Source organism: Mytilus edulis, chromosome 7, assembly GCF_963676685.1.
Source record: "Mytilus edulis chromosome 7, xbMytEdul2.2, whole genome shotgun sequence".
NCBI lineage: Eukaryota > Metazoa > Mollusca > Bivalvia > Mytilida > Mytilidae > Mytilus > Mytilus edulis.
In genome coordinates, this window is record NC_092350.1 from 6,921,140 (window position 1) to 6,948,606 (window position 27,467).

The 27,467-nt window shown below is 29.4% G+C and overlaps 1 protein-coding gene across 2 annotated transcripts in view; it reads left to right on the forward strand.

The window, feature by feature from the left end:
• Window positions 1-27,467, forward strand: part of LOC139529833 (uncharacterized) — a 109,943-nt gene that overhangs the window by 75,462 nt on the left and 7,014 nt on the right. For both annotated transcript variants that reach the window (XM_071325743.1, XM_071325745.1), the window contains 9 exons: window positions 1,119-1,227; window positions 2,175-2,224; window positions 4,300-4,400; window positions 4,624-4,731; window positions 7,338-7,404; window positions 22,522-22,583; window positions 24,243-24,359; window positions 25,146-25,268; window positions 27,025-27,167. In XM_071325743.1, the coding sequence (XP_071181844.1) occupies window positions 1,119-1,227; window positions 2,175-2,224; window positions 4,300-4,400; window positions 4,624-4,731; window positions 7,338-7,404; window positions 22,522-22,583; window positions 24,243-24,359; window positions 25,146-25,268; window positions 27,025-27,167 (880 nt within the window). The remainder of the gene's footprint in view (window positions 1-1,118; window positions 1,228-2,174; window positions 2,225-4,299; window positions 4,401-4,623; window positions 4,732-7,337; window positions 7,405-22,521; window positions 22,584-24,242; window positions 24,360-25,145; window positions 25,269-27,024; window positions 27,168-27,467) is intronic.

The window sequence follows — 27,467 nt, forward strand, 5'->3', positions numbered from 1 at the left end:
TTTCGTTTGTCCATGACGTTCATCGCATGCAACTCGTGCATTTTTTGGAAATTTCTTTGTTAACAAAGCAAACGTTGGAAAACGACAACACAGCGCGAACAACCGCACGTAATTTGACCCTTTGTTTACAAAATAGGTTGATGAACAACAATGAACTAAGATAAGCGGAGGAAATTCCTGTTTAGGCGCTCGATAAATGGATGGCTCGTTATTTAGTTACCGTAAAATTAGAAGACGAGTCAAATTATAAATCATAATCGGATCAATGCAGAGCAACATTTTACGATATGCTACTGAGAAATTTGTCATTATTATGAGTGACAACGAGTTCTGTCATTCTAGAGATGTGATATCTGCCAAACTTAAACAACTAAAATCCATGGAAATTTGTACATTTGTAGTATGTTGTCTACATTCTTATTTAAAAGTACAAAAAACCGCAAAATTTTGAATAGTTCTTGATTGTATTGTTTCTGCTTAAGTATTTGATAAAAAAATTAGTGCATGTCATTTTTCGTATAAGACCTTTTATCGTCCCTCGGGAATGATATCAGCCTTCGAGTCTGCGGCTCTTGGGCTGATATCAGGATCAAAAGGCTTATTTTGATTGGATGTTGCCTGTTACAACTGCAACCAATGAAAATCTTTAATTTGTGTATCCGAAATATTATCATAATCCGCCAAGGATGGTGAGGAGGAGATTATATCAACAGCCTTAGCAAGCAAAGATGTTGAAGTGGTTATTTGTCTGAAAACATAACATTCTTTGAAAGATACGTTGCCAAAGGAAATTCGTAATATTTAATTTTTGACAAAATACAACACAGTGTGTTACTGATTTCTCCATTTGATGCACCTTTTTTTTCCTTAAGTCGTCAAGTTAAAATTTAACATTTTATTTTCCTTCATAAAATGTAGAACAGAGTGATCTTACAAATCACAGATATTGCCCATGAATCATCGTAATGGTCGTCGTCAGTCGTGAAGAGATCTACCATAACCTTACTTTTTACTTCGTCTAATATTGGTTGATACATAAAAATAAATCGCAGAATAAAAAAATAACATCTTATTTGAAATCAAAATAAATCATAATCTGTGTTTCTATGTTTTTTCAGATAATCCGTCTTCTGATAAAAAGGAATATGCATATAATAAGCCATTGATTATATCTCTGTCGATGATCAGTATTATTCTGGTTTTTGTTGGTCTGATGGTATATTTCAAGTAAGTAAAAATAGGGTGTAACGCTAGATCATAGATTTAAGGTATTTCAATCAGCACTATTTCTAATGAATGTAGTTGTCTGTTCCAAAATGTGAGGGTCAAAAGATAACAAACTACAAGATTAACATAATGCATAGTGATTCAATCAATATATTATTTGTTATTAACCACACATATTGTTTGTTTTGTGCATTACTATTAAATTAATAACTGATCTAATTAAATTCATTATACAAGTTAATATGAAAGGTCATTTCAAATATGAATTCATTGTTCAGAACTCAACAGTAAGCATACATGTATACCGTTTATAAGCTGTTAAGTATGTCAGCAATAAAACTAAAAAAGAAATTTAGCTACGTAATTTGACGCCTTTTCGTAAACATTTACACTATCTATGTTATACACATCATCTTCTTATATCAGATTTTCTATTTATTAAAAGAATGATCATTAAGATAAAGATGTAAAAGACACGTTTACAATTGCAAATGTGGAAAGAAATCAGAAGCAGCATGATATAACCTGTATTGATATGGGATCAAGACCGTAAAATGGAGCTGAAAATGTATAAAACAATCATATAAATAAAGGCAACAGTAGTATACCACTGTTCAAAACTCGTAAATCTATGGACAAAAAACAAAATTGGGGTAACAAACTAAAACTGAGGGAAACGCATTAAATATAAGAGGAGAACAACCATATACCAGAATCAAAATAGGGTATGACAGACGCGCAATTTAATGACGCTCGAATAACAAAAGTTGAAAGGGCAGAAACTATCAAGTTGAAAAGAATTTAGAGTAAACATATTGAAAGATTTTTTTAGACGTATACGATTTCAAGGATGTTTTATAAATATATTTTGATATATTTGTTTTTTTTCGCACATTCTACATTGTAAGAATTGTTTTAATGATTTAATAATTATGTTTTGTTTGTAGACGTTGTCGACGTTATAGCAGTCATTATGAGAGCCCAGACTTCAAACAAGGTATAGTATATAACAACAGAATATGCTTTAGTGATCCAGTACACAACAAATACTGTATTTACTAATGCAGACACATGCATTTTATAATTTCTAAGCTTTATAATGGTCAATTCATGATGAGACGTCCCAATACCATTTCCTAGGGAACAAATAAAAGAAAATATCATGACTTTTCAGAGACATTTGGGCTATTGTGAAGTTCACAATAGACGTTTCAAAATTATTTTGATTTTGATGTAACTCAATTTACTTACTTGGATACACATTTTACAGTACCGGCATATAATTGTCACTATCAATAACGTGTATTGCCGTCTTTTCACAAACATATTTTGTCCAAATTTAAACTAGGTAGACAATATGAAATCAAAACAGTAGCTTTAGGATAACTTGGAAATGAGCTACATAATGAGGATTGTGAATCAGATATTCATACCGACATGCAGGAACCTTAAAACTAATAGATTATAACTCTTTGAATGAATTCTCTGCCTAATAGTATTAAACAACTAACTTCTCATAGAAGTCCCATTTACATTTCAAGACAAAGTAACAGAAAGCGTTAAATTAAAACAAATTTCCACACGTAGAAACAAAAAGAGTGTGTCTTGTCTTGTAAAGGGGCTAAACAAATTCATCTCTAGAAAACGGAAATTTCTCTAAAAGGGAATTGTTCATTATGCTTTACATGCGATCGACGTTCATATAGAAATTATATATATATACTCCTTACATCTCTGACTTTTTTCTTTATTTTTGTGATGAACACTTCATACGACAACACAGCGCGAACAACCGCAAGTAATTTGACCCTTTGTTTACAAAATAGGTTGATGAACAACAATGAACTAAGATAAGCGGAGGAAATTCCTGTTATGGCGCTCGATAAATGGATGGCTCGTTATTTAGTTACCGTAAAATTAGAAGACGAGTCAAATTATAAATCATAATCGGATCAATGCAGAGCAACATTTTACGATATGCTACTGAGAAATTTGTCATTATTATTATGAGTGACAACGAATTCTGTCATTCTAGAGATGTGATATCTGCCAAACTTAAACAACTAAAATCCATGGAAATTTGTACATTTGTAGTATGTTGTCTACATTCTTATTTAAAAGTACAAAGAACCGCAAAATTTTGAATAGTTCTTGATTGTATTGTTTCTGCTTAAGTATATGCTAAAAAAATTAGTGCATGTCATTTTTCATATCAGACCTTTTATCGTCCCTCGGGAATGATATCAGCCTTCGAGTCTGCGGCTCCTGGGCTGATATCAGGATCAAAAGGCTTATTTAAAAAAATCTAAAAGGGAATTGTTCATTATGCTTTACATGCGATCGACGTTCATATAGAAATTATATATATATTCTCCTTACATCTCTGACTTTTTTCCTTATTTTTGTGATGAACACTTCATACGAATATTTCTCAAAACCCAAGAAAATTTTAGAATTATCAATTCATTTATCGTTTTACCTTTTGTCTTTGTCCACGCATGACATGCTTCACATGGCAACACACATGGTATCAAAGCTTTCTATATGCCTATATGTCAAAGATACATTTGGGTGAAAACATACCTTAACCATACATTCATAATAACAAATGTAAAGGTATCGAATATGAATTATCACTGCATTAAACTAACCATTATCAATATGATAATTTTCACTAGTGAATAAGGATCTGCTTCACCTTTCGGAGCACTTGAGATTACCCCAATGTGTATGCTATTTTATGTTTTATTAAGTTTTATGTTGTTTTTTTTATTTTGTTTTCTTCTTTTTTTTGGGGGTGCGGGTAGATTGTCTTAAGTTATTATGCAGTTCTTCGTATACTTGTTTATGTTTTCGTCTTCGTTTTTTTGTTGTTGCCATAGTGTTGATAGTTTATCTTCAATTTATTAGATTTAATTAACACTTTGATATCTTCCGCCCCTTTTCACCCATTGATTTTTTTTTTATACAAATCAGATTTTGTTACACTCGATAATTTCTACAAATATCTACAATTCAGCACGTTATAACTGTTATTCTAGTATTGCATCTAAATATAAGATTGCTTTATAGATGAAGCTCACAGATACAGCACTGCAAGGAATGCTGACGAATACGATTTGCCTAATATCCAAGCCGATGATGACGATACAGTAAGGACAACGGGAAGTCTTGTAAGTCTTCTGTGACTTAATATTGTATTTTTCTTTTATTAATACCTAACGTACCTTCGTGCTCAAATTAAGCACACTATGCATTTCTAATTAATTACTCGAATAACATTTAGGTTTGCCGTAATCAATCACTGTGTACTTAGCTTACATAAAATAATAAGTATTACAAACGATAAGCACATATGATTTTACAATATACCTTATACATTTCTATTGTCTTTAGGGTGACAGAAACGAACCAAAGGAAACTGGATCTTTCACGGTGCATGGATTTCTTCAATTGTTTTATGACAAAGACAAATACACGAGACATGTTCAACTGGAATTTAAGGTACGAGACTTCAGATTCATGTATACAGAAATATTTATTAGTATCTGTATCTGTATTTCCCACTTCTGTATATAGATGGATACGTCGCAGATTCCTTTCGGCTATTGTGTGACCGGTATGTCTGCGCACAAATTATTCAAACTTGTTGGAAGTGCAGTTTTAAACTCCTCAGTTGTATGTTGTGTCATGCGTAATATTGTTTCTCTGTTTGTCTTTTTCATTTTTAGCCATGTCGTTGTCATTTTGTTTTTCGATTTATGAATTTGACTGTTCCTCTGGTATCTTTCGTCCCTCTTTTTTTTGTAGTTACGCACACTACTGAGTCTTCTAGATAGTTCCACTCTACTACAGTGAGCACAAAAATAGAGCTTTTGAATTGTTCGGTCTTCCGTATACTGTTTTGAATTATAACCGTTCGTTTGTTTTGTTGTTACAGACTTGTTGATCTATAATGTTCTTTGTAATAAAGGTGTTGTAGGTTGTAGCTCGAATTTGTCATTTGGTCTGTCAATTTAATGAGGTCGTCCGGAAGGAACGCAGGTATCTTCCCCTCAACCACTTTGGAAAAGAAAATCAGTCTTTGTTGTTGAAGTTTACATTGTAATGACGGAAGCTGAAATTCTTGCAGCATTTTTGCCATACATCTTTCCTCTTCATCAATGTCTGTTTGCGTATATGTGTCGAAGATAATTGATCCTTACTCCATTATTGATCTTTATGGTGCTATATATGCTGTTTTACGGTATTCATTAGGACAGTGTTGTAGGTTTCTCCTAAGGAAGCAAAGTGTGGAACTGGATTTTTGCATGTATTTGTTATTTGTTCCTTCCATTTTAGGTATATGGGTTTCATGGCAATTGCTCTAGCGTGTGGCTGTTAAGGTTGTAGAACTGCTGGCTTTTACTTTTCAGACTTGGCATAAAACAGGTTTTGGCGTTGATGCGCATACCCAAGTAATATTTACGCTATGAGTATTACCCATGTTGGCAAATTCTAAAATCACCAGAATAGTAAATCTTTAGTGCTTATCATACCTACATACATACATAGGTTACAGGGCAACTGTTTACATATACGTACATTATAACAGTACGTAATAATCTATATGGGTGAAACAAATACACTATAAAGGGAGTGTACTTCCTTCGGTTAACTTACGTACAACAGCCTTGCAATTAGCATACAATGTATTAATTATATAATCTATGAATATCAATACACTGATTCAAAAAGAAAAATTTATTGAATGCCTTTTAAAAACCAATCTAATTGATGCTGGGTTTTTGTTAATCAAATTTTTGCCGTCCGTAAAATGTATGTTTTGGGATGTCCCCCTGGTATCTTCATAGCGTTGTCAGTTTTTTTTTTTACTTATGAGTATTGGATGTCCCCCTGGTATCTGCATAGAGTTGTCAGTTTTGTTTTGACTTATGAGTATTGGATGTCCCCCGGGTATCTTCATAGAGTTGTCAGTTTTGTTTTGACTTATGAGTATTGGATGTCCCCCGGGTATCTTCATAGAGTTGTCAGTTTTGTTTTGACTTATGAGTATTGGATGTCCCCCTGGTATCTTCAAAGAGTTGTCAGTTTTGTGTCGACTTATGAGTATTGGATGTTCCCCTGGTGTCTTCATAGTGTTGTCAGTTTTGTGTCGACTACTATAAATAATGAAGAAAATACGTTTTATGAGTCAAAACTTCTCATTTAAGAGGTATTTTGCTATGCATGGTACTTATTCTCCATGTTAAGAATGTAAGACAAAAAGCATTGGTTCAGAATATGTATTTGAACCAACAACGTTCTGTGAGGGCTTGTTCGAGTTCAGGACTTTGATCAATGTTTTTGCTGGTGTAAATCAATTTTTTTCGTTTATTGTTTAATATATAAGTCAGGCCGTTGGTTTTGCTCTTTTTAAGTAGCTTTGAAATTGTAATCTTGGGACCTATCATACCTTATTCAGTAATATATGTTTTGCTATTTTTTAAAGGCCATGTAGTCACCAATAGTAATAATTGAAAATGTCATTGTGGGGTCGCACGGATATTTCTTATTTGAAATCCTACAACATCTTTTCCATATCAAAACAGACAACAGGGAAAGATTTTGACTTTAGCAAATCAAATAAATAAAGGATCCTGTATATTCCGAAGGAGTAGCAGAGAAGCCAAAGACACCATTGGCACATTCAAACTCATATGACGAACATAAACTGACAACACATTGCATTTTGATAATTGGAGTATATCCGTCATTATCTATGAAACAGTCTATCAAATCATGATGGCGCCCAAAACATGTTTAAATGTGTGATTTCAGTTTGGTAACCTGAACCCTTATAAGCAGTATTCCAATATCAATGAAGTTAGTAACGAGTAGAACATATAATCAATCGGAAGATATGTAATCCATTCTATGTAAGCCCTGTGTCAATATTGCTACACGCATCAAATTACGGTGACGATATTGAACGTTGATTTTTTAAGGAAATTCCCCCCAGTACTTTACTTTTTTTTTAACTAGTAACGATGTTATTGAAGAGTAAATTTATAAAGCATAAAGACATATTTTGAAAAGTTCTTATGTTGTTTTTGTACTCTAACTTTTAGAATCTGACGGAATCTTACAATTCTAATCAAAGCGGAAGTGAATACTATAACACAACTGCATCGATAAGTAAGTAGAACAAAAATTAATTTTACAAAATTCGTTCGAGAAAACAATTTGATTGGAATCAGCTCATTATTCAGAAAAGGTTTTGATAAAAAATAGTGTTACCGTGAAGATATACCAGAAAATATTCTGAAGAAGATATTATAAAAAAGCTGGACATTTTGATCTACAATGTATTTGTTGAATTTGTAGGATTGATATTTCAACAGACAGTTGGTATTCCAATGAGTACTTATTGTGCACCCCTACTGACTGATTTTTTTGGTACTCGTATGAAGCAGAATTCATTCAGAACCGTCTAGAAGACAAAAATAAAACGCACCTTGCGAAATTCTTTAATTTAACTTTCAGATACATGATGCTCTTGAAGTATAGATTTTGGGTACTGACGTTGTTTATCACTACGAGTTATATTGTTCTTTTATTTGTCTTTGTTTAATTATTAATATTACTTTTACTGTTTGGTCTGTTTCATTTGATTTCCATTTAACGTGGATCGGTACTTATACATCCCGTCAATGTGTTTGTATTATCTTTCATTCCTGTTGGTGTGTTTTGTATATGCGACTTTTTGTGTTTCTTTGGTTCTTATAACGTGATTCTGTACATTTGAAGATTCCGTCATTATGGTTTTGTTCTATTATCTGTCATTATGGTTTTGTTCTATTATCTGTCATTATGGTTTTGTTCTATTATATGTCATTATGGTTTTGTTCTATTATCTGTCATTATGGTATTGTTCTATTATATGTCATTATGGTTTTGTTCTATTATATGTCATTATGGTTTTGTTCTATTATCTGTCATTATGGTTTTGTTCTATTATCTGTCATTATGGTTTTGTTCTATTATATGTCATTATGGTATTGTTCTATTATATGTCATTATGGTATTGTTCTATTATCTGTCATTATGGTATTGTTCTATTATATGTCATTATGGTTTTGTTCTATTATCTGTCATTATGGTATTGTTCTATTATCTGTCATTATGGTTTTGTTCTATTATATGTCATTATGGTATTGTTCTATTATATGTCATTATGGTTTTGTTCTATTATCTGTCATTATGGTTTTGTTCTATTATCTGTCATTATGGTTTTGTTCTATTATCTGTCATTATGGTATTGTTCTATTATATGTCATTATGGTTTTGTTCTATTATCTGTCATTATGGTTTTGTTCTATTATCTGTCATTATGGTATTGTTCTATTATCTGTCATTATGGTTTTGTTCTATTATCTGTCATTATGGTATTGTTCCAATTTATGTCATTATGGTATTGTTCTATTATATGTCATTATGGTTTTGTTCTATTATCTGTCATTATGGTATTGTTCCAATTTATGTCATTATGGTATTGTTCTATTATATGTCATTATGGTTTTGTTCTATTATCTGTCATTATGGTATTGTTCTATTATATGTCATTATGGTATTGTTCTATTATCTGTCATTATGGTTTTGTTCTATTATCTGTCATTATGGTATTGTTCTATTATATGTCATTATGGTTTTGTTCTATTATCTGTCATTATGGTTTTGTTCTATTATCTGTCATTATGGTATTGTTCTATTATATGTCATTATGGTTTTGTTCTATTATCTGTCATTATGGTTTTGTTCTATTATCTGTCATTATGGTATTGTTCCAATTGATGTCATTATGGTTTTGTTCTATTATATGTCATTATGGTTTTGTTCTATTATCTGTCATTATGGTTTTGTTCTATTATATGTCATTATGGTATTGTTCTATTATATGTCATTATGGTTTTGTTCTATTATAGTCATTATGGTTTTGTTCTATTATATGTCATTATGGTTTTGTTCTATTATCTGTCATTATGGTTTTGTTCTATTATCTGTCATTATGGTTTTGTTCTATTATCTGTCATTATGGTTTTGTTCTATTATATGTCATTATGGTATTGTTCTATTATATGTCATTATGGTTTTGTTCTATTATCTGTCATTATGGTTTTGTTCTATTATCTGTCATTATGGTATTGTTCTATTATATGTCATTATGGTTTAGTTCTATTATATGTCATTATGGTTTTGTTCTATTATATGTCATTATGGTTTTGTTCTATTATCTGTCATTATGGTATTGTTCCAATTTATGTCATTATGGTATTGTTCTATTATATGTCATTATGGTTTTGTTCTATTATCTGTCATTATGGTTTTGTTCTATTATCTGTCATTATGGTTTTGTTCTATTATATGTCATTATGGTTTTGTTCTATTATCTGTCATTATGGTATTGTTCCAATTTATGTCATTATGGTATTGTTCTATTATATGTCATTATGGTATTGTTCTATTATATGTCATTATGGTTTTGTTCTATTATCTGTCATTATGGTTTTGTTCTATTATCTGTCATTATGGTTTTGTTCTATTATCTGTCATTATGGTTTTGTTCTATTATATGTCATTATGGTATTGTTCTATTATCGGTCATTATGGTATTGTTCCAATTTATGTCATTATGGTATTGTTCTATTATATGTCATTATGGTATTGTTCCAATTTATGTCATTATGGTATTGTTCTATTATATGTCATTATGGTATTGTTCCAATTTATGTCATTATGGTATTGTTCTATTATCTGTCATTATGGTATTGTTCTATTATCTGTCATTATGGTTTTGTTCTATTATATGTCGTTATGGTTTTGTTCTATTATCTGTCATTATGGTATTGTTCTATTATCTGTCATTATGGTATTGTTCTATTATCTGTCATTATGGTATTGTTCTATTATCTGTCATTATGGTATTGTTCTATTATATGTCATTATGGTTTTGTTCTATTATCTGTCATTATGGTATTGTTCTATTATCTGTCATTATGGTTTTGTTCTATTATCTGTCATTATGGTTTTGTTCTATTATATGTCATTATGTTATTGTTCTATTATCTGTCATTATGTTATTGTTCTATTATCTGTCATTATGGTTTTGTTCTATTATCTGTCATTATGGTTTTGTTCTATTATCTGTCATTATGGTTTTGTTCTATTATATGTCATTATGGTATTGTTCTATTATCTGTCATTATGGTTTTGTTCTATTATATGTCATTATGGTATTGTTCTATTATATGTCATTATGGTTTTGTTCTATTATCTGTCATTATGGTATTGTTCTATTATATGTCATTATGGTTTTGTTCTATTATCTGTCATTATGGTTTTGTTCTATTATCTGTCATTATGGTATTGTTCTATTATAGGTCATTATGGTATTGTTCTATTATCTGTCATTATGGTATTGTTCTATTATCTGTCATTATGGTTTTGTTCAATTATAGGTCATTATGGTATTGTTCTATTATATGTCATTATGGTTTTGTTCTATTATCGGTCATTATGGTTTTGTTCTATTATATGTCATTATGGTTTTGTTCTATTATATGTCATTATGGTTTTGTTCTATTATCTGTCATTATGGTTTTGTTCTATTATATGTCATTATGGTATTGTTCTATTATCTGTCATTATGGTTTTGTTCTATTATATGTCATTATGGTATTGTTCTATTATATGTCATTATGGTTTTGTTCTATTATATGTCATTATGGTTTTGTTCTATTATATGTCATTATGGTTTTGTTCTATTATATGTCATTATGGTATTGTTCTATTATATGTCATTATGGTATTGTTCTATTATATGTCATTATGGTATTGTTCTATTATCGGTCATTATGGTATTGTTCCAATTTATGTCATTATGGTATTGTTCTATTATATGTCATTATGGTTTTGTTCTATTATATGTCATTATGGTTTTGTTCTATTATATGTCATTATGGTTTTGTTCTATTATCTGTCATTATGGTTTTGTTCTATTATATGTCATTATGGTTTTGTTCTATTATCTGTCATTATGGTTTTGTTCTATTAACTGTCATTATGGTATTGTTCTATTATCTGTCATTTATATGTCATTATGGTATTGTTCTATTATATGTCATTATGGTTTTGTTCTATTATATGTCATTATGGTTTTGTTCTATTATCTGTCATTATGGTATTGTTCTATTATCTGTCATTATGGTTTTGTTCTATTATCTGTCATTATGGTTTTGTTCTATTATCTGTCATTATGGTTTTGTTCTATTATCTGTCATTATGGTATTGTTCCAATTTATGTCATTATGGTATTGTTCTATTATAAGTCATTATGGTTTTGTTCTATTATCTGTCATTATGGTTTTGTTCTATTATCTGTCATTATGGTTTTGTTCTATTATCTGTCATTATGGTTTTGTTCTATTATCTGTCATTATGGTTTTGTTCTATTATATGTCATTATGGTATTGTTCTATTATATGTCATTATGGTATTGTTCTATTATATGTCATTATGGTATTGTTCTATTATATGTCATTATGGTTTTGTTCTATTATCTGTCATTATGGTATTGTTCCAATTTATGTCATTATGGTATTGTTCTATTATATGTCATTATGGTATTGTTCTATTATATGTCATTAAGGTTTTGTTCTATTATCTGTCATTATGGTTTTGTTCTATTATCTGTCATTATGGTTTTGTTCTATTATCTGTCATTATGGTTTTGTTCTATTATCTGTCATTATGGTTTTGTTCTATTATCTGTCATTATGGTTTTGTTCTATTATATGTCATTATGGTATTGTTCTATTATCGGTCATTATGGTATTGTTCCAATTTATGTCATTATGGTATTGTTCTATTATATGTCATTATGGTATTGTTCCAATTTATGTCATTATGGTATTGTTCTATTATATGTCATTATGGTATTGTTCTATTATCTGTCATTATGGTATTGTTCTATTATATGTCATTATGGTTTTGTTCTATTATCTGTCATTATGGTATTGTTCTATTATCTGTCATTATGGTTTTGTTCTATTATCTGTCATTATGGTTTTGTTCTATTATATGTCATTATGGTTTTGTTCTATTATCTGTCATTATGGTATTGTTCTATTATCTGTCATTATGGTTTTGTTCTATTATCTGTCATTATGGTTTTGTTCTATTATATGTCATTATGGTATTGTTCTATTATATGTCATTATGGTTTTGTTTTATTATCTGTCATTATGGTTTTGTTCTATTATATGTCATTATGGTTTTGTTCTATTATCTGTCATTATGGTATTGTTCTATTATCTGTCATTATGGTTTTGTTCTATTATCTGTCATTATGGTTTTGTTCTATTATCTGTCATTATGGTTTTGTTCTATTATATGTCATTATGGTTTTGTTCTATTATCTGTCATTATGGTTTTGTTCTATTATCTGTCATTATGGTATTGTTCTATTATCTGTCATTATGGTATTGTTCTGTTATATGTCATTATGGTTTTGTTCTATTATATGTCATTATGGTTTTGTTCTATTATCTGTCATTATGGTTTTGTTCTATTATCTGTCATTATGGTTTTGTTCTATTATCTGTCATTATGGTATTGTTCTATTATCTGTCATTATGGTTTTGTTCTATTATCTGTCATTATGGTTTTGTTCTATTATCTGTCATTATGGTTTTGTTCTATTATCTGTCATTATGGTTTTGTTCTATTATATGTCATTATGGTTTTGTTCTATTATCTGTCATTATGGTATTGTTCTATTATATGTCATTATGGTTTTGTTCTATTATCTGTCATTATGGTTTTGTTCTATTATCTGTCATTATGGTTTTGTTTTATTATCTGTCATTATGGTTTTGTTCTATTATCTGTCATTATGGTTTTGTTCTATTATATGTCATTATGGTATTGTTCTATTATATGTCATTATGGTTTTGTTCTATTATCTGTCATTATGGTATTGTTCCAATTGATGTCATTATGGTATTGTTCTGTTATATGTCATTATGGTTTTGTTCTATTATCTGTCATTATGGTTTTGTTCTATTATCTGTCATTATGGTTTTGTTCTATTATATGTCATTATGGTTTTGTTCTATTATCTGTCATTATGGTATTGTTCCAATTTATGTCATTATGGTATTGTTCTATTATATGTCATTATGGTATTGTTCTATTATATGTCATTATGGTTTTGTTCTATTATCTGTCATTATGGTTTTGTTCTATTATCTGTCATTATGGTTTTGTTCTATTATCTGTCATTATGGTTTTGTTCTATTATCTGTCATTATGGTTTTGTTCTATTATCTGTCATTATGGTTTTGTTCTATTATATGTCATTATGGTATTGTTCTATTATCGGTCGTTATGGTATTGTTCCAATTTATGTCATTATGGTATTGTTCTATTATATGTCATTATGGTATTGTTCCAATTTATGTCATTATGGTATTGTTCTATTATATGTCATTATGGTATTGTTCTATTATCTGTCATTATGGTATTGTTCTATTATCTGTCATTATGGTTTTGTTCTATTATCTGTCATTATGGTTTTGTTCTATTATATGTCATTATGGTTTTGTTCTATTATATGTCATTATGGTTTTGTTCTATTATCTGTCATTATGGTTTTGTTCTATTATCTGTCATTATGGTTTTGTTCTATTATATGTCATTATGGTTTTGTTCTATTATCTGTCATGATGGTATTGTTCCAATTTATGTCATGATGGTATTGTTCTATTATATGTCATTATGGTATTGTTCTATTATATGTCATTATGGTTTTGTTCTATTAAATGTCATTATGGTTTTGTTCTATTATATGTCATTATGGTTTTGTTCTATTATATGTCATTATGGTTTTGTTCTATTATCTGTCATTATGGTTTTGTTCTATTATATGTCATTATGGTTTTGTTCTAGTATCTGTCATGATGGTATTGTTCCAATTTATGTCGTGATGGTATTGTTCTATTATATGTCATTATGGTATTGTTCTATTATATGTCATTATGGTTTTGTTCTATTAAATGTCATTATGGTTTTGTTCTATTATATGTCATTATGGTTTTGTTCTATTATATGTCATTATGGTTTTGTTCTATTATATGTCATTATGGTTTTGTTCTATTAACTGTCATTATGGTTTTGTTCTATTATATGTCATTATGGTTTTGTTCTATTATCTGTCATTATGGTTTTGTTCTATTAACTGTCATTATGGTATTGTTCTATTATCTGTCATTTATATGTCATTATGGTATTGTTCTATTATATGTCATTATGGTTTTGTTCTATTATATGTCATTATGGTTTTGTTCTATTATATGTCATTATGGTTTTGTTCTATTATCTGTCATTATGGTTTTGTTCTATTATATGTCATTATGGTTTTGTTCTATTATCTGTCATTATGGTTTTGTTCTATTAACTGTCATTATGGTATTGTTCTATTATCTGTCATTTATATGTCATTATGGTATTGTTCTATTATATGTCATTATGGTTTTGTTCTATTATATGTCATTATGGTTTTGTTCTATTATCTGTCATTATGGTATTGTTCTATTATCTGTCATTATGGTTTTGTTCTATTATCTGTCATTATGGTTTTGTTCTATTATCTGTCATTATGGTTTTGTTCTATTATCTGTCATTATGGTTTTGTTCTATTATCTGTCATTATGGTTTTGTTCTATTATCTGTCATTATGGTTTTGTTCTATTATCTGTCATTATGGTATTGTTCTATTATATGTCATTATGGTTTTGTTCTATTATATGTGTTCTATTATATGTCATTATGGTATTGTTCTATTATCTGTCATTATGGTATTGTTCTATTATCTGTCATTATGGTTTTGTTCTATTATCTGTCATTATGGTTTTGTTCTATTATCTGTCATTATGGTTTTGTTCTATTATCTGTCATTATGGTTTTGTTCTATTATCTGTCATTATGGTTTTGTTCTATTATCTGTCATTATGGTTTTGTTCTATTATCTGTCATTATGGTTTTGTTCTATTATCTGTCATTATGGTTTTGTTCTATTATCTGTCATTATGGTTTTGTTCTATTATATGTCATTATGGTATTGTTCTATTATCTGTCATTATGGTTTTGTTCTATTATAGGTCATTATGGTATTGTTCTATTATAGGTCATTATGGTTTTGTTCTATTATCTGTCATTATGGTATTGTTCTATTATCGGTCATTATGGTTTTGTTCTATTATATGTCATTATGGTTTTGTTCTATTATATGTCATTATGGTTTTGTTTTATTATCTGTCATTATGGTTTTGTTCTATTATATGTCATTATGGTATTGTTCTATTATCTGTCATTATGGTTTTGTTCTATTATCTGTCATTATGGTTTTGTTCTATTATATGTCATTATGGTTTTGTTCTATTATCTGTCATTATGGTTTTGTTCTATTATCTGTCATTATGGTTTTGTTCTATTATCTGTCATTATGGTATTGTTCTATTATCTGTCATTATGGTTTTGTTCTATTATCTGTCATTATGGTATTGTTCTATTATCGGTCGTTATGGTATTGTTCCAATTTATGTCATTATGGTTTTGTTCTATTATATGTCATTATGGTATTGTTCTATTATATGTCATTATGGTTTTGTTCTATTATATGTCATTATGGTTTTGTTCTATTATATGTCATTATGGTATTGTTCTATTATCTGTCATTATGGTTTTGTTCTATTATCTGTCATTATGGTTTTGTTCTATTATCTGTCATTTATATGTCATTATGGTATTGTTCTATTATATGTCATTATGGTTTTGTTCTATTATATGTCATTATGGTTTTGTTTTATTATCTGTCATTATGGTTTTGTTCTATTATATGTCATTATGGTATTGTTCTATTATCTGTCATTATGGTTTTGTTCTATTATCTGTCATTATGGTTTTGTTCTATTATCTGTCATTATGGTTTTGTTCTATTATCTGTCATTATGGTATTGTTCTATTATATGTCATTATGGTTTTGTTCTATTATCTGTCATTATGGTATTGTTCTATTATCTGTCATTATTGTATTGTTCTATTATATGTCATTATGGTTTTGTTCTATTATCTGTCATTATGGTTTTGTTCTATTATCTGTCATTATGGTTTTGTTCTATTATATGTCATTATGGTATTGTTCTATTATATGTCATTATGGTTTTGTTCTATTATCTGTCATTATGGTATTGTTCTATTATATGTCATTATGGTTTTGTTCTATTATCTGTCATTATGGTTTTGTTCTATTATCTGTCATTATGGTTTTGTTCTATTATATGTCATTATGGTATTGTTCTATTATATGTCATTATGGTATTGTTCTATTATCGGTCATTATGGTATTGTTCCAATTTATGTCATTATGGTATTGTTCTATTATATGTCATTATGGTTTTGTTCTATTATATGTCATTATGGTTTTGTTCTATTATCTGTCATTATGGTTTTGTTCTATTAAATGTCATTATGGTTTTGTTCTATTATCTGTCATTATGGTTTTGTTCTATTATCTGTCATTATGGTTTTGTTCTATTATATGTCATTATGGTTTTGTTCTATTATCTGTCATTATGGTTTTGTTCTATTATATGTCATTATGGTATTGTTCTATTATCTGTCATTATGGTTTTGTTCTATTATCTGTCATTATGGTATTGTTCTATTATCTGTCATTATGGTTTTGTTCTATTATCTGTCATTATGGTATTGTTCTATTATCTGTCATTATGGTTTTGTTCTATTATATGTCATTATGGTATTGTTCTATTATATGTCATTATGGTATTGTTCTATTATATGTCATTATGGTATTGTTCTATTATATGTCATTATGGTTTTGTTCTATTATATGTCATTATGGTTTTGTTCTATTATATGTCATTATGGTTTTGTTCTATTATCTGTCATTATGGTATTGTTCTATTATCTGTCATTTATATGTCATTATGGTATTGTTCTATTATATGTCATTATGGTTTTGTTCTATTATCTGTCATTATGGTTTTGTTCTATTATCTGTCATTATGGTATTGTTCTATTATCTGTCATTATGGTTTTGTTCTATTATCTGTCATTATGGTTTTGTTCTATTATATGTCATTATGGTTTTGTTCTATTATCTGTCATTATGGTTTTGTTCTATTATCTGTCATTATTGTATTGTTCTATTATCTGTCATTATGGTATTGTTCTATTATATGTCATTATGGTATTGTTCTATTATCTGTCATTATGGTATTGTTCTATTATATGTCATTATGGTATTGTTCTATTATCTGTCATTATGGTATTGTTCTATTATATGTCATTATGGTATTGTTCCAATTTATGTCATTATGGTATTGTTCTATTATCTGTCATTATGGTTTTGTTTTATTATCTGTCATTATGGTTTTGTTCTATTATATGTCATTATGGTATTGTTCCAATTTATGTCATTATGGTATTGTTCTATTATATGTCATTATGGTATTGTTCTATTATCTGTCATTATGGTTTTGTTCTATTATCTGTCATTATGGTTTTGTTCTATTATCTGTCATTATGGTTTTGTTCTATTATATGTCATTATGGTTTTGTTCTATTATATGTCATTATGGTATTGTTCTATTATATGTCATTATGGTTTTGTTCTATTATCTGTCATTATGGTTTTGTTCTATTATATGTCATTATGGTTTTGTTCTATTATCTGTCATTATGGTTTTGTTCTATTATCTGTCTTTATGGTTTTGTTCTATTATAGTCATTATGGTATTGTTCTATTATCGGTCATTATGGTTTTGTTCTATTATATGTCATTATGGTTTTGTTCTATTATAGGTCATTATGGTTTTGTTCTATTATATGTCATTATGGTTTTGTTCTATTATATGTCATTATGGTATTGTTCTATTATCTGTCATTATGGTATTGTTCTATTATATGTCATTATGGTATTGTTCTATTATCTGTCATTATGGTTTTGTTCTATTATCTGTCATTATGGTTTTGTTCTATTATCTGTCATTATGGTATTGTTCTATTATCTGTCATTATGGTATTGTTCTATTATCTGTCATTATGGTTTTGTTCTATTATCTGTCATTATGGTTTTGTTCTATTATCTGTCATTATGGTTTTGTTCTATTATCTGTCATTATGGTATTGTTCTATTATCTGTCATTATGGTTTTGTTCTATTATCTGTCATTATGGTTTTGTTCTATTATCTGTCATTATGGTTTTGTTCTATTATCTGTCATTATGGTTTTGTTCTATTATATGTCATTATGGTATTGTTCTATTATATGTCATTATGGTATTGTTCTATTATCTGTCATTATGGTTTTGTTCTATTATCTGTCATTATGGTTTTGTTCTAATTTATGTCATTATGGTATTGTTCTATTATCTGTCATTATGGTTTTGTTCTATTATATGTCATTATGGTTTTGTTCTATTATATGTCATTATGGTTTTGTTCTATTATATGTCATTATGGTTTTGTTCTATTATCTGTCATTATGGTTTTGTTCTATTATCTGTCATATGGTTTTGTTCTATTATCTGTCATTATGGTTTTGTTCTTTTATCTGTCATTATGGTTTTGTTCTATTATATGTCATTATGGTTTTGTTCTATTATCTGTCATTATGGTTTTGTTCTATTATCTGTCATTATGGTTTTGTTCTATTATCTGTCATTATGGTTTTGTTCTATTATCTGTCTTTATGGTTTTGTTCTATTATAGTCATTATGGTATTGTTCTATTATCGGTCATTATGGTTTTGTTCTATTATATGTCATTATGGTTTTGTTCTAATTTATGTCATTATAGTATTGTTCTATTATCTGTCATTATGGTTTTGTTCTATTATCTGTCATTATGGTTTTGTTCTATTATATGTCATTATGGTTTTGTTCTATTATCTGTCATTATGGTTTTGTTCTATTATCTGTCATTATGGTTTTGTTCTATTATATGTCATTATGGTTTTGTTCTATTATATGTCATTATGGTTTTGTTCTATTATCTGTCATTATGGTTTTGTTCTATTATCTGTCATTATGGTTTTGTTCTAATTTATGTCATTATAGTATTGTTCTATTATCTGTCATTATGGTTTTGTTCTATTATATGTCATTATGGTTTTTATCTATTATCTGTCATTATGGTTTTGTTCTATTATATGTCATTATGGTTTTGTTCTATTATATGTCATTATGGTATTGTTCTATTATATGTCATTATGGTATTGTTCTATTATGAATTTGATAATACTTTGAACGACAAACGACAAAATTATTTTACTCGCGTAAATGGATATCTAATGAACTTCTGGATAATTTTATGTTGTCATTTTAATGTTATATATAACATTGCCATTAAAGTGCGAGGTTTGGCATACCACAAAATCAGGTTCAAACCACCATTTTTATCTTTAAAAATGTCCTGTACCAAGTCAGGAAAATGGCCATTGTTATATTATAGTTCGTTTCTGTGTGTGTAACATTTTAACGTTGTGTTTCCGTTGTGTCGTTTGTTTTCTCTTATATTTGAGTGTGAATTCACATTAATATAAGACGTGTCACGGTACTTTTCTATCCCAAATTCATGTATTTGGTTTTGATGTTATATTTGTTATTCCCATCGGATTTTGTCTAATGCTTAGTCCGTTTCTGTGTACGTTACATTTTAATGTTGTGTCGTTGTTCTCCTCTTATATTTAATGCGTGTCCCTCAGTTTTAGTTTGTTACCACAATTTAGTTTTTTGTCGATAGATTTACGAGTTTTGAACAGCAGTATATTACTATTGCCTTTATTTAAATCTCTGTCTGTTTCTGAAATTAATTCTAACATAAATTTTGATATTTTTATGCTGCATACCACCATACCCCATGCGAAATTATAATTGTTTTGAATATATATTGAATGACAAAATTTCTTCCTATGTGACGTTTACATTTTCTCACGCCAAACACGCGAACCAATGAGTGTGCTTTTTAATTTGATAGATGCTTTTTTGTAAATGTTTGTTTGTTTTGAGGTTGTAACACAGTGATGCTTGCTTTAACCATATTTTGACTATTTTACCGATTTTGTCTGTTTTGTTCACACATCGTTGTAAATATAACGGAATTTGATGCAACTGTTAAAATTAGAGTTGTAGCACTTTAACACCATGTTCAATCTACCGTGTTCTACATTTGAAAATGCCTGTACAAAGTCAGGAATATGACAGTAGTTGTCTATTGTGTTTTATCAATTGATTTTGATACTTGATTAGGGACTTTCCGTTTTGAATTTTCCTCGGAGTTCAGTATTTTTGTGATTTTACTTTTGATGATGTCCTATCATTGAATAAATTATATATCAGCCAATACTTACATCTCATATATTCCAGTGAGCTTAAAATTAAAGATACTACTGATACTAGAAGGACTGCTACTTACCTTGATCCTTCCTCAATATTGACACAGATGGACGACTTCACACTAAAATATATCAATTTCTGTTTCTCCGCAGTAATATACCCTGCCCCTTCGTATGGTGTTTACATGTCTCAGTTGATGGCATTATGTCGTGCCTTCTCACACTATACGGACTTCATATACAGAAGTGTACTCCTTACGGAAAAACTGCTCTAACAAAATTATGAGGGGGGATATTAAAAATGACACTCAAGAAAATATTTTTGGACAATATCTTGAATTGGTTGATCCATACGATGTGTCTTTGTCATATTTTAACCATGTCTTAGATTGTGGTTTGCCATTACGTCGTCTGATCTTTTAAGTATCGAACCTGACCTATTCCCGATTGTGACTGATTTGATGAGTGTAAAATCGCATTGCTATAAGACGTGTCACGGTATTTTGCTATCCGAAATTCATGTATTTAGTTGTGATGTTATACATGTTGCTATCACATGTCTTATCTTTAGTAGTTGTAATTCTTACTTTTTTTTCTATTCTATTTGTGTGTGAGAGTAAAGACAATTTATCTCCCAATTAATTTATAAGATTTTAGTTTATGTCAACAAAGCTTACATCATGTATTTGGTTTCAGTTTGATTTAGAAGAAATACCGACATAGCTAGATAATACAATTAACTATATAATTACTAACACAATTTTAAATTAATACGTATTGTAGTTTTTATTGTTATAAAATACATGTTATATCAGTATATCAAACCTAATCATGAACTCTATCCTATTTTTTGGAAATGTATAGAAATTTACCTGTACATTACTTTTGTTCGTCGATCTATTCTTAATTTTGCTGTGTTGTTTTATGTGCTGATCTAGATTGTTTAACGTATCCGTTTTTATATTTAAAAATTAGTCACCACTTCGGTGTTAACATGTTTATCAATTATATGGTCATTTTTATAAATTTTCTGTTTTCAAAAATATGAATTTTTCGAAATAATAAGGATTTTCTAATCCCAGGCAGAAAACCTTTGCCATATTTGGCACAACTTTTTTGGAATTTTGGATCATCAATGCTCTTCCTGTTTGTTTTAATCTTTTCTATTTTAACCGAAGCCTCACTGGCTTGTGTAGACGAAACACGTGTCTGGCGTATTCATTGATAAGCCTGGTACCTTAAATAACTATAAGCTTGTCGTAATGTTCTATTGTATTGTATATTTATGTGTTTCACTTTCCTGTATGTTATACTTAACATTGTCATTTAAGCGGGAGGTTTAGCTAGCCACACGAGGTTCAACAACCATTTTTGTCTTAAAATGTCCTGTACCAAGTCGGAAAATTGTTATTTTTATTTTACTACTGTTGCCTTTATTTACCAAGAAAATGTGACTTCTAGTTTTTATAAAGAAATATAAATGAACACACTTTCCCAAATCTGAGTCCGTCTGATATACGAATACTACAGGAAGGTGCAAGCTATATTTTTTCCCTCAACGGGAAATATATTGTAGGCATTGAATTAAAACATTTATATATACAGAATAACAGAACAAAGATTGAAAAGCCCCTCTTATTGATGATTTGAAAACAATTGATAAACATCAATTTTATTATTGAAAAAAACTATATATTTCGTTCATGTTAATGTTACAGCTTTTCATTTTTTGGATTTTCATTCACCTTTGTGAATACATTAACTAATTCTGAAATATAATCTTATCTGAAATCTTGATTCTCACGCGAACTATATAGTGTATGTATTTTTAATTTCAGGGAAACAAAATAATTCAACTACTAACAGTACATACCTGAACACAACCTTAACCATTAGCGAGGTCAGTATATGTACATCTGTACTTATAACAGTCTAATAAACAAAAAAAGAATGAGAAATTTCTAGGGGGCTTTTTGGAAATCATAAGTCCAATCAAAACAGACAACTCAACATTAAAATGTATAACCATGAAAGTTCAAACAGCAATAAAAAGATACTAGCAGGGAGAAACTGAAGTCTAATCGAGCAACAAAATTCCAAGATGGAAATAATTTATCCTGGGATTTGACTATACCTAATCTAGTTCCTAAACGGGTCCATGGGTAAAGTACATGTTTATTAGTAAATGCGTTTACTATAACAAAGGAAAGAACTTCATAGCCATTTCAACCAGATGTGACTATCTGTTTTTACTTCTTAATCATGTTATGAGATATGACGCCTGAACAATTGCGTCGAAGAATATTTTACAAGGTAGCAACATGAGTTGTCTGTTTAAGAATATGAACTTTATTAAAAGGAAACGACATTTAAGCACATTATGAAAAATTAAAAGAACAAGTATATAGTTTTTGTCGAGCCTGCAACTTTTGTTGCAGAAAGCTCGACATAGGGATAGTGATCCGGCGGCGGCGGCGGCGGCGGTGTTAGCTAACTTCTTAAAAGCTTTATCTTTTAGAAGGTGGAAGACCTGGATGCTCCATACTTTGTATATATATGCTTCATGTTACGAAGTTTCCGTCAGTCACATGTCCAATGTCCTTGACCTCATGTTCATGGTTCAGTGAGCACTTGAAAAAAAAGTTCAGATTTTTTGTAATGTTGAATTCTCTCTTATTATAAGTAATAGGATAACAATATTTGATATGTGCGTACCTTAAAAGGTCATCATATCTGTCAGACAGTTTTCACTTGACCTCGACCTCATTTCATGGATCAGTGAATAAGGTTAAGTTTTAATGGTCAAGTCTATATCTCAGATACTACAAAAGTAAAAACACAAAAATACTGAACTCCGAGGTGCCATCTGCCCTTGACCTCATTTTCATGGTTCAGTGGTTATAGTTAAATTTGAAAAATTGTGTTTTGGTCTGTTTTTCTCATACTATATGCAATAGGTCTACTATATTTGTTGTATGGAATGATTGTAAGGTGTACCTATCTAGCGGGCAGATGTCATGTGACCTTGACCTCATTTTCATGGTTTAGTGGTCAAAGTTAAGTTTTTGAGTTTTGGTCTTTTTATCTAAAACTATATGCCATAGGTCATCTATATTTGGTGTATGGAAATATTTTATGATCTTTATGTCAGTCGCACAGGTTTTATTTGACCGTGACCTCATTTTCACGGTTCATTGCACAGTGTTAAGTTTTTGTGTTTTGGTCTATTTTTCTTAAACTATAAGTAATAGGTCAACTACATATGTTGTATAGAAGCATTGTTAGCTGTACCTGTCTGCCTGGCATGGTTCATCTGACCTTGACCTCATTTTCAAGGTTCATTGGTCTTTTTTTAGCTATCTTGGTTAATTTTAAGTTTATGTGACAGTTGTATTAAAGCTTAGCTTTATACTTAGGACTATCAACATAATATCAATGATTAGTATAGAAGGCGAGACATTTCAGCGTGTGCACTCTTGTTGAAGATACATTGTATTTTTTCAAACATACACATAAATAACATTTTATATTAAGTTTTTAATTATTTAATTCTTTGTAGAAATTCATGCCATATATGTCAGCAGTTCCACAGTCAAATTCTATTGGCCAGTTTTGGGAGTTTGTAAGCAAGAACGGAGTAGAAAATATTATTCTCCTAACTAAAGAAAACCAACAGGTATGATTTCAAAGCATTGCAAATGACAGTAAAGACTTAGCATATCATTAAACCATACACATACATAATACTTAAAAGACAAGGACCTCGGTGACCGAATGTTCTAAGAAGTATATCTATTGTATCACAAGCCTTTCAACACTGAGGTTGTAAGTTAAAACATGTGGGGGAAGGGGCATGTGCACTCAACTTTAATCATAATGGGCTAATTCGGTTTGTCAGTTTTTACTACTGATGGTCGTTTTTTCTCTCCTCCGGCATTAATCCCGAATCAATCAATCCATCGATATTTAAAAAACACTATCCAGTCATCATCAACAACAGCAGAGGGTCACCAACAGGTCTTCAATGTAGCGAGAAATTCTCGCACCCGGAGGCGTCCTTCAGCTGGCCCCTAAACAAATATTTACTAGTCCAGTGATAATGAACGCCATACTAATTTCCAAATTGTACACAAGAAACTAAAATTAAAATAATACAAGACTAGCAAAGGCCAGAGGCTCCTGACTTGGGACAGGCGCAAAAATGCGGCGGGGTTAAACATGTTTGTGAGATCTCAACCCTCCCCCTAAAGTTGATTTTAGCTGGATGTCATATTTAATCATTTAGATTTACTGTCGGAATAAGTATTTATATATGTACTTCTTTTTTTCAAGTGTTTATTTCCGATAGTGATCTTGACGCTATAAACGTTAGGTATTGTCATTGACAAATGATCGAATATATATTTGCGATATTCCAGTGATCATGGGATAGTTTATGTTTTATTATAATAATTCATTTTAGGTTACAGAATTTTACCCAATTAGTGACAAACCGATAGAAATGAAATATTTAAGACTAGAGCTCGATTTATCGGAAAAGAAGAATAAGAACCTATTTTTGTTTCATTTGCAGTTGACCAATAAGGTACAAGTTATATAATTATAAATTTGGCTCTGGTAAACATGAGTGTCTGAAATGAAACATGATTCATATTTGAAAGCATTAGAAAACATTAGAACCAAATGTTGTTCCAATGATGATAGTGCTTCGATATTTTCCGAGAAAAAAAAATACATCATGTCCATATCAATATTTGATACTCATATCATGTAAACAACGATTTAATGGCAATATATTGATATTATAACCTTGACATTTGGTAAATGAAACAAGCATTTACAAACAGGAATGTACATCATATTAGTGAGCAATAAACACCAGTCAGTAAAATTTTGTCGTAATGTTATATAATTACTTAGCCGTAACATTTACAAAGTTTGCAATGTATATTTTTTGTGAAATATATTTTTAAAAAGTACCTTAAATCCATTACACTATCAGCCGCAATTGTAAGTCTATTCAAACTGTCAAATATGTTCATTGTGATTTCTGTGCATTTGTTAAAATTGAATCTTGATGACCATGTAATTTGATTTTTTGTCATATTGCATTTTAAAATAATACCAGATCTTATTATCTGTTAATGGAGCTTTTGAATTTGACATTTGATAAGGCACTTCCTGATATGTATTTTCCATGGAGTTCGGTTTTTTGTTATTCTGATTTTGGTTATAAACTGTCTAACTAGTTTCGTTGGTATTGTTGTTTTACCTTCTGACAGTTATTATGAATCCTCAGGTTTTACTTATATTTAGTGCCATAAAAGTGCCATAAAAGTTTACCCACTTATCCAAAGTTTACTTTTCATTATTTTATTGCAAATAGTTTTATATTGAAGGGAAGTATCAACCTTCCTTAACACCGAATGTTTACTTCATTGTTGTACTGCATGAAGGTGATCTCTTCTTGTTATTTTACCACAGTTTGTTTTCTAATGTCATTATGTATAATGCATAAATTTATCTTGACATGTGCAGATAAACGTTGATTCTATAAACAACAGAAACTATCTTCTTGTGACTTTTTTTTTTATTATACACATTCTATGATAGCTTAATGAATACTTATAATGATAATTTTACCAAGTAGAATTATAATTTACCGTACAAACACAGGTGTATACCAAATTGCTGGCACTTGATGTTGGGTCATGACATCAAATGATGTGCCCACGTATTGATACATCATTGCTTTTCAATATGTTGGTTTTAAACGTTCCTGGTGCAGTTAGATCCAGAAAATTTGATTCAAACGCCCCGAATCAATACATTGTTGTTATCATTTCTACTTGATTTGAATAACAATACAGTGTAGCCCCATAGTTTGAGATTCACATCAAATAACACATATACAATAATTTTGAATAATATGAATCATAATGTGAACCACAGATTTTTCAAGGAGCATGTTATTCTTTTGTTTATGAACAAAAAAAGAAGATGTGGCATGGTTGTTAAGAAGACATCTTTTCACAAGCGACACATGACAGCCATTTACAACTATAGGTCAACGCAAGGCCTTCAACAATGAGATAAGCGAATACCGCATAGTCAGCTATATAAGGCATGTTTGTTTTCTTTTATTCTTCGATATTGTTTTGCATTGCAGATGCAAAGTAATAGCTTATAGAAATTACAAGATCATTTTGTTTTACGTTCTACATCAGTAATGTCATTTTATCATTCCTATCCGTTACTATGCTTTATCAATTATGATGTATTATATTAGTCTGTTTATAAACATTTATCCTAGACTTTTCACGATTCTATTCTTGTGGTAGGAAACACAATCTAGTACAATTGTCAAGATCTATAAGACTACCAATTGGAAAGAAGTAGATAGGCATTTACCATTAGAAGTCTTAGCACAGCTTCTTGATGTCAGCAGATTGTCGAAGTCTAAATCATCACTCATAATGACCAAGTAATTGTGTTTATCTATACAGACTACAATTTGATATGACAAAATGAATGGGGCAATGTAGAAACAAATATATATGCATCATACGTGAATATGACTTTTTTAATCAAAGTTATTGATAGGTAAATAGTATTTCGTCGTTCAAAATTAATGATAATAAAAACAATTGTAACTTGTGTCAAGTGAGAGGTTTAACTTGCTATAAAATCATGTTTAATCCATCATTTTCTACATAAGAATGTGTCTGTATCAATTCAGAAATATAATAATTCTCCATTTGTTTATTGAGTTTGAGCTTTTGAT